Source organism: Mandrillus leucophaeus, unplaced genomic scaffold, assembly GCF_000951045.1.
Source record: "Mandrillus leucophaeus isolate KB7577 unplaced genomic scaffold, Mleu.le_1.0 Scaffold1454, whole genome shotgun sequence".
Taxonomy (NCBI): domain Eukaryota; kingdom Metazoa; phylum Chordata; class Mammalia; order Primates; family Cercopithecidae; genus Mandrillus; species Mandrillus leucophaeus.
In genome coordinates, this window is record NW_012101426.1 from 210,780 (window position 1) to 220,328 (window position 9,549).

Here is a 9,549-nt window from a genome sequence, read left to right on the forward strand (position 1 = left end):
ATCCCAGCTACTTGGGAGGTTAAGGCAGGAGAATTGCTTGAACCCGGGAGACAGAGGTTGTAGTGAGCTGAGATTGCATCATTGTACTTGTACTCCAGCCTGGGCAACAAGAGCAAAACTCTGTCTAAAAAAAAAAACAAGAAAACAACAAAAACAACAACAATGAAATAAACAGCCTTTATCCTCCCTCACCCAAAAACCATAAATTGACCTGGAGTATTTCAAATTGTAAATTGTGCTTCAGAAGCATACTTTATTTCCTCTCCATGAGAGGAGCGTTTTTACCAAGTCAGACTTAAGCCTCCTATGTCAATCAGGTTCAAGGGAGGAGAAAAGCAAATAGGTGCTGCATGCAGCTATTAATGGTTCCCTCCAGATGAGTTACGAATATGCTCAGTGTCTGCAAGTACAAAGGCAGCTCGCTACCAGGGCACCATTATGTACTCAATTTATGACATGCAGAGGATTTGAGGATGCATCCCTAATTGCCTAGGACAAAACTTCAGTGCCAAAAGGATAGTTTTAGCCACCCGTGGCTATTAGGTGAGTGCCACTTCACTCCAGCTCTCCTCTGTTGTTAACTGAGACACACACACACACACACACACACACACAAAATCATGTGCTCACACATAAACTCATGAATCTCTATTACATAGTGGGCTCTTTCATAGCACACAACAATCTTAAATCGAAAGCCCAAGAGTCTGTTCAGCTCAACTGCTCAACCTAATGACCCACCCTCAATGGAGGAAAAGAATCCAGTCAGGTAAATAAGTGAGGCTGCAGGCTTCCCACTCCACATCCATGATCCCTATCTTCCTCGGGAACAGAAACCTAACCTCATTTGAGTAGCAAAGTGCCCAGCTAAAGCAAACATTTCTTAGACAAATAAACCTAAGTACAAGCTGCTGGGTGGGACTCTGTCAGAAAGCTACTTTAAGAGGGAACAGGGAACAGACAGTTGGCATGTGCTCTTTTTGCTTTTCTCTGCTTCTCTTAGTTGTTGCTTAGAACATAGATATGTTGGGTGGAGCTACAGCAGCCACTTTGGGAACACCCACACTCTCAGGCTAGGACCTCATAAGGAATGCCAATAATCAGTTACCTCTGGATTCTTACTACAAATAATGATGAATATGGTTAAGTCTATGTGGTTGATATTCTGTTATTAACTGCTCGTGACTGTGAAAAGATCAAGGATATAAAGCAGAATAAAACCACTGACAGAAGGTATCCCGAGGGAAATTGATCATGTTATCATCAAACAGAAGAAAAACACTTAATAAAGAAGCAGATTTCTTTCTCAGATACAGACACAAAGAAAGAGAAGGATGATGAAGAAATAAAAACTTTGTGAGAGCCCATCAAAAAGCTAGCTGACAAGAGGTGTCTCTCAGGAAATTAGAAATTATTTATTAAATGAGTAGGGTGATGAGGTCTCAATAGGAATGGAAAAGATGTTAAAATTTTGCCCAAAGACATGTCAGTGAGAGAGTAGCTGGTGCAGACGCCATTGAAGATGAGTGAGAGTTTGCACATTCATGTTTACGGTTCTGGGATGTGCTCCAGCAGTAGGGGAGCGGAAACGGTGACCAGGCCTGCAAGCTTGGAGTCAGACTGGCTGCAGCTGAAAGACAGTTCCACCACAGGTAGGAGGCTCACTTCTTTCATTTGTCAAATGTGGACAATCATGAGATGATGCATCATAGAGCAAAGCAGCACCGGAATGCTGGGGTTCAAATCTCAGTCCCTCTGCTTACTAGATGGTAATCCTGGAAAACTCACTCAACCTTTCTACTACTTTTTAAATGAAGGCTAATAATAACAGCTACTTTGTAGGGCTGTCATGAGGAATAAATTGATTCATGTGTATAAAGCACTTAGAGATGGCATACAATAAGCACTATATAAGAATTAGTTCTCAATATTATTATCCAGATTGCTAGATAATCTATATACCTTGCTCAGAGCAGTAGATAAGAGACTGTAATAAATGGTGAAGATAAAAGCAATAAAAGATGAGGATGAGGACAATTAGGAAAGGGGAATATCTATAGGCTAGAAAGGCAAGAAGAAGGGAATATAGTGATGCAAGACAAGGGGACATATCATCACTAAGAGATGGTCCAGGATTGCGCGTTAGGACATACTCTACAGATTTTATAAGGGGTAGATTTTCCTTTGCCAGGGAGTAAAAGGGGAGGAGAGAATTTTCCAGGAGTTTATTGAGCCCAAAGGGAGGACATCCAGCAGCATTATAACCCCTTCTGCTCCGGGAGGAAACTGGCACAGGTGTATCCCAGGTGTAAACTGGGTCTAGGCTAGAGAAACTGAGAAGCAGAGAATGGATTAGGGGAGAGAAGTTTCTGCAGAAAGAACAAATAATAATAATCCTTTGAGGGTGTATTTTGGTAATGCCACAGGAAGGACAGCTGAAGAATGCATCTGAGGACCACTCTGTGACAACCTTGCAAGCTTAAAAAGAGTCCTGCAGGCTGGAGAGGGGACAGGGAGGGACTTGATGATTTCTCCAGTTGAAACAGGGCGGAGGGTCAAAAGGGTGGGAGAAAAGAAGGGAAGCGCTGGAATGAGGCCAAGATGACGATGAAGGGAGCGAATCCACCTTTCCCTGTGAGGTTAGGTCCCAGAAATTCTACACTCTAGATGCTGTCTGTCCTTCTGGGAAATCAGTTACCAATTTTGAACAAATATTTCCACCTGCACCAGACTCAGGATTGGAGCAGTTGGTGTTGGCTGAAGCCAGGAAGAGCATGACGAGGTCCCAAACTAGAGTCAGGAAAATCCTTTTAGCTAAATCTCACTAATAGAAATCCACTGTTGACTTATTTTGTTGAAGTGATAAACCATAGACATGATTCTTTAAACTTTAATTTGGTTAGTACTTAACTTATGAACACATACAGCAGTTTAGAAATACATTGGAATACCAATCTAAAGTTAAAAGCATTATTTAACCACTTATGAGTATCAGAAAGATAATTTAAGGAACTATGACAAGAAGATCTGGAGCTTGAGAAGAGCATAGGACACCAATTTAGTAAATAATGAAGGTAGAATCTGGCAGTATTAAACCTCTTGGTGAACTAAAACCTAAACATTTCAGGACCACACATATTCTGTTTATTTGGTACCCCTGAGTTTTCGGACACCAAGGCCTCCAGGACTGGACTGGTTGTCCTTGCCCTCAGATTTTGTCTCCAAAATCGCATGGATATGTGAGCATATCGCAAGAGTAGGACTGATAAAAGACACAGTCTGTGCTCTCCAGAAAGAGAGCACTGAATTGGAACGAGGTAAGATGGTGGATATCAAACACTCTACAAACAGATCTTTTGGCAGGCAGGAGGCAAATTTATGCCAAAGACGAGGAAAAGATTATTGCTATAAAGAAAAAAACACAAGCAAAGGGAACAAAATGCCAAGCACTGAAAAAGCCGAGAAGTCTCAAGTGAAAAGGAAGAATCATCCTGGGTGTCTGTGGGTGGGAGTATTGTGTAATCGGTGATGGAGAGTGGTCCAAGCAAGGTGTTCAAGTAAGAACAGACACTGAGGTGGGATAGGGATGTATTTGGAGGAGCATGAGAAAGCACCTGAGTGACCTTGGCCTGCAGAGTTGCAGCTCCTCTCAGGCCATCTGGCTTTCCACTATGACTTCATACATCTCATACTGGGGCTGTACTGAGACTGAAAGGAGAAGAAGGCGCTCCTTTCCCATGGACCTTGGACTTCTGCAAAGTGAGGTCACTCCACAGCCCAGAGGGTTTGCCTCTGGGAAGACAATGCCCTGTGTGCAACGCCCTCTACCCATCCTTGTGCCCATTTGCTGACATACTGCTACTTCATACACCTGCTTCCTCTTAGCCACTGAGCAGGACACGTTTCAGATTGGGTCATAGGAAAGGCAGGGTTGACTGCCTAATGTTTTTGGAATCTGGTCTATTACTGTAACTAGGTTTCCCTGCATATTCCATGTCTCTGGGGATATAGAACAAAATAACAGCTGAGACAGTGGCTCTCAACCAGGACAATTTGCTGCCCAAAAGACATTTGCCAATGTCCAGAGACATTTTTAGTTGTCACAATTGGGGTGAGGGTGCTGCACACACCAGGGATGATGCTAAACATCTTATACGCCCAGGACAACCTCCCACAACCAAGAATTATCCAACCCAAAATGCAACAACGCCGAGCTGCAGAAACAAAGTTAAGACCACAAAGCCGAAGGTTGCTCAAGGAACATTTAAAATAGTCATGCTGCTTTTACTTAGCCTGAGGATTTCCTTTACTTTTCATGTTGAAATGTAAACTTTGCTTTGACTGGTATGTCTGTCCCTCTTACTTGCTCTCAAATTCTGATTCTGTAGTGATGTTTTTATTACTAAATACAATCTAGAATTAAATCCCCTTTTAACCAAATTTTACCTGTACCTCCAGGTCTAAGATTATTTCCCTATTTTTTCAAACTAAAAAAGGCATCCTCCTCCTCAGGGCTCCATGTGGAGACAAAAGTGACCTCATCATAGATGCTAATCTGCCACACTAACTTCTCGTTAGCCTGGTCTCGTGAGTGCCTCCTGATTCCTACTTCACTTCCTGTCCTTCCTGTAAGAACATGTGCTCCTGCCTTTAGATCAAGGCGACCCTTATGTTATTGTACAAATGATAGCCCACGATGTATGCAGCACTCTTGCCTGTTCTGGAGGGGTGTCTTCAAATATCTCTCTAGGGTAGGTGTCCTTTCCCTATGATACAAGAGCCCTGGGTCTGGGGAGTAACGTTGCAGAGGTCTACCTGTCTTGCTGCTTCCCAACACCACACTTCCATTCATAAGTGCCCCAGGAAATCACCCTTTACCAAAACACTGGATTTGTCTTCCTCCTTCTTTGGTTTCTCAACTTTTCCTGGGTTTGGAGAGCACTTGGCATATACGGCCCTTTCACGGAACACTCTAGTTGATACCTTTTCTATGTTGCCTGCCCTGTTAGGCCTTGTGATGTCACCAAGTGTGTGCAGGGTTCACTCTCTGCACTTGTGAGCACCAAAGCAGGCATAAACTGCATCAGACCTACCTCTGCATCCCCTTGCTGGGTTTCAATAAACATTTGTTAAAGAAATATTAAATGTCAAAAGCAAACAGCCTCAATTTTACCAGCAAACGATCTAATATTGATTGACTTTTCTTAAATTGTGACTCAGATGAGAAGCAACATCACGGTTAACATAACAACTTGATATCAATGGATAGACATACACACTAGATAGTGGACTATTGCATTTTTTTTTCTCAGAGGCCCTTCTTCATGGATGATTGCTACAGACCAGTAACACAGAGCTTTAGGTTATCCACAGATCAGGTGTCCAAGGAACTTGTCTTTTAATACAGCTCTATAACCTCAAAGTGTTTGGAAATTCACTATGTAGATAATAGCTCTGAAACAAGCTATTAAAAAGATTCCCAGGAAGAACAAAAGTCTGTAGCAAGGAAGAGAAGGGGGACTTCAGAACCCCTGGCAAAGCCAGAGCTCCCTGCCTTCCTCTGCAAAGTGGGCAAGTCTGGCTTCCTCCAGGCAGGGAGAATGTGATTGGCCCTGCACTTACGGCTCCACTTACCCTCGGTGAGTCCCGGAGTGGGTATATTAACCATGCCTATTATCTTCTGTATTCTAATACTTTGAAAATGTGGGGACTTGCTGACTCTGGAAGAACTGCCCCTCCCAGAGCTAGGCAATTCCTAAAGATAGCAAACAACTTGCACATAAATTCATTTTTTCAAATACAAACCAGCTGACCCAGAACACACATGATCTCTAACACCTCCTCTAAGGGGCTCTCACATGCTAAGCCACAGTCCCCCTTCCCCAGTCACCCCAGGGACAGGTACTACCAACAAGGGACAACCCCTATGCTGCACGGCCCACTGAAGTTATTCAAACTAGCAGATCTTAGACCTCCTTGTCCTATTTCACCCATTCCTTCCAACAGAAACCACAATAAAAGCCCTTGCTCATGTTTCCTTCCAGCTGCCCTCTGCCTCCTGGCTGACCTGATGCTCCATCATGGGACGCTGTGTGCCCCCTATTCTTGGAAACTGTAATATGTGATATTTTCAAAGGCAGTCATCTCCTGATCTGTTGGCCTTACGGCACTTCAATTTTTCTATTAATACACGATATTTTAAAACAGTCGGCTAGGGATGAGGTGAGTCTGGGCATGAAGCAGGATGCTGGGGTGTTAATGCTCTGTTAGGAGCATGGGAATGGGATTTGGTGTCCTCTGCAGAAACCCTTCTCTGATGGTGAAGTGCATGTACCAAGGTTTCACTTAGAACCCAAGAAAGGAACTCACATGAGCACAGCAGGAGGGAAGACAAACAGCAGAGTCAGGCACAGGTGTACTGGGCCGACTGAACCAACACAGGGTGGGAAGGAAAGACAGTGCCACCCGCAGATTGGGGTAGGAAGTGATTCTTGTGTTTGAGTCTTTCTCCTCAGACTCAGGAAGATGGGATGAACTCAGGGCGCTCAGGTGGGGCCTGAAGTCCCGTGGAAGAGCTGTTTCTCATCTGAGGCCCCATTTCTCTGAGGGCTGTGCCGGGGGCAGAGCGTGAAGTAGGGAGAGTTCTTCGGTTTGGGCAATTTCACTTCACTTTCCATTTTGTTTTTCCTCTTATGTATCTGTCCCTACTTGCCACATACATTCTTCCCTCTATATTTCTGTGGCTCCTCATTTTTCTGATTCTGACATTCCTTTTCCACTTTCCCCCCTTCACCCTGAAAGATGGTTGCTTTGTCCGAGTGAACTGCCATAGCAGGTGCAAGCCTCAGCTTCCTGTCACAGGCGAATTTGCTGAGACCTACACTGAAGTTTGAGGCTTCCTGACTGTTCATGAGGTCAAAGTCAGGACTGCAATTCAGAAGCTAAAGGTGGCTAAGCCCTCGTGCTCCCCTGGTTTCACTCCACTCAGCTTTCACAGCAGGCTCTTGTTGCACCTGCCCGTCCCCGGGGGAGGTGGTCTCTGAGGCCCAAGCCCTGCCCTCTGGGTCCCACCTCTGTGGGATTTCTGTAGCTCCTTTCTTCTGTTCTCCCTCTGGGCAGATGTCTCCCAGCCCAAGCCAGGGACCCTCCTCACCAGCCTCCTGCCTCTCCACGGGGAAATCCTGATACTCAGATCCTTGCCCAAATTCTGTCAAAATTTTCTCTCCAAAACCCTTACCTTCTCCTGAGTTACCTCCTCAGAACTTTTCCCCACACCCAGACCCTACTCTTCCTCATTCATGTTCCTAAAAATTCATGTTCATGGAAAGAAAGGGATGGAGAGGAGGAGGAAGGAGACCCACTAAAAGTTCTCTCATCTATCTCAGCAGCTCCACATCAGAGAAATGGGTTCTGAAGTTGCTGACTCCCAGGTATGGATGCCGAAGTTTATGAAAAATCTAGTTATTGTTACGATCTATGTCATGATCAATCGTTTATTCTTTATTTCAATATTATAGAAACACACATCATCATATGTTTATTATAGGTTTATAGTTATAGGAGAATAAGCACTTTACAAATTATGTTATTTTATTTTACTTTTTATTTTTTCAGACACGGTCTTGCTCTGTCATGCAGGCTGGAGTATAGTGGCACAATCATGGTTTACTGTGGCCTTGACCTTTTGGACACAACTGATCCTCCTACCTCCTAAGTAGCTAGCACTACAGATGCACCCCACCACAACTGGATATAATTTTAAAAAATTAACTTTTTAAAAGTGTTTTGTAGGAATGAGGTCTCACTATGTTGCCCAGGCTGGTCTCAAACTCTGGGCCTCAAGTGATCCTCCCACTCCATCCTCCCAAAGTGCTAGAATTACAGGTGTGAGCCACCTTACCTGGCCACAAATTATTTTTTAAATTTTATTAAGTTTGATGTTTCCGTGAATAACCCACAAGCCATTTCTCGTTTAATATAGTCCTACAGTTCATATCCACTAACAATTCATGCTCAACCCATATATCACATTATTGGAACCAAAACTCGGAAGTAGGCACAGATTTTCCAGTATGTAGAATGCAACAGCTAGAGAAAACCTATCCCCATGTGCTTCATCCTACTGGCTCTTGCAGCAAACATTTGTAAACATAAATCAGACATAAATCACCCAACAATCAGGAATGGGTTATAAAACTTTATGTAGGCATTCATAAAGGTTGGAGAGCATGAAATAGTATTTTTTTGATGATACCTATTAAAGATGGGCAGAGTACATACCGAGAATAGTTTCTAGTAAGTGCATCTGACCAGTGGTTGACCCGAAGCAGCAAACAGCTGTGAGGTTGACCGTTCCAGCAGTGCCTAACTCTAAAAATGGACACTCACCCCCTACTATGTCATCTCAATCCTGAGCATTAGCTTTTTCTCCATAAATTAAAAGTATTTAAAATTTACATATGACTATTTACCAAATCTCTGCTTGAGAATCCTAACCTTAAAAACACTGAATAAATGAGAACAAGAGATTTATCAACATAAATGAATAAATTATTCTATGTAAAAATGACAGGTTAAACAAATTAAAAGGAAATTGAACATGTATTTAGGCATCTTTAATTTTTTTTAATGTTATACCAGGATGTAGCAATGCTCTCACAAATTGGTAACAAAATCATTAAGATTCCAAAAAGGAAATGAAGAGAATACATGAAGGGAATTAACCAGGAAGAAATAGAAAGGATCAGTGAGCACAGGAAAGAAGTCTTTAGTCTTTCATAATCCAAATGGAAAGCAACCATAACAACCCTCTCTAACCCTTATACATTGATGGTCTTTTTCAGACTTTGATTCACTGCAGATGAGGGACATCACAGTACAGCCTTTTCACAAGGCATTTTGTGTGTAAAGAGGACATTTTGTGTCCTGTGGTCATCTTGACTCTGCAATCTTATTCTCACCCCTACCAATGTCACTACAATGAGGGAGCAATGTCCTTCTGGGAAGAGAAAAACAAAATGTCTCCCTTACAGTGAGACCGCTAGACTCTGTGTTTGGGAGTTGCTGTGTCTTTGACTAACTAGCCACAGTATTTTATCCCCTCAGAGCCTTCATCTCCTGTTTTATGCCAGCAGGTAATCGGAACATACTTGCCTCTAAGGCATCTCCAGTCATAACCCTGCATCGTGCTATTGATTTCATAGTGAAGATTTAAGCAAAAGGAGAACTTCAACGCACCTATTTTTGATGTGCTGAGGAGAACCAAGACATTTGAAGCTGCCGTTGACCATTATGGCCAGTCTTGTGCAAAGAGCCTCACATTCCTCCATGCTGCGAGGAAGGGAAAGAGACAAAAATGAGCCATTTCCTGAAGAGGCGAGGCTCGAGTCAAACTTTTCAAAACAGAAAGGAGACAAGATACCATTAGGGCACATTACTTAATTTTTTATACAGAAATCTCATGTTAACCAAATAAAAAGCTTTTAAAAACAATAAGGTTTTATTTAGACAGCCAATTTTACAATTAACAAAAAATCAATATTTTCTTAT

The 9,549-nt window shown here is 42.9% G+C and overlaps 1 protein-coding gene across 2 annotated transcripts in view; it reads right to left on the bottom strand.

The window, feature by feature from the left end:
- LOC105535388 (ATP-binding cassette sub-family A member 13-like) overlaps positions 1-9,549 on the bottom strand; it is a 231,519-nt gene that overhangs the window by 21,420 nt on the left and 200,550 nt on the right. For both annotated transcript variants that reach the window (XM_011974456.1, XM_011974457.1), the window contains one exon: positions 9,238-9,330. In XM_011974456.1, coding sequence (XP_011829846.1) covers positions 9,238-9,330 — 93 coding nt within the window. The remainder of the gene's footprint in view (positions 1-9,237; positions 9,331-9,549) is intronic.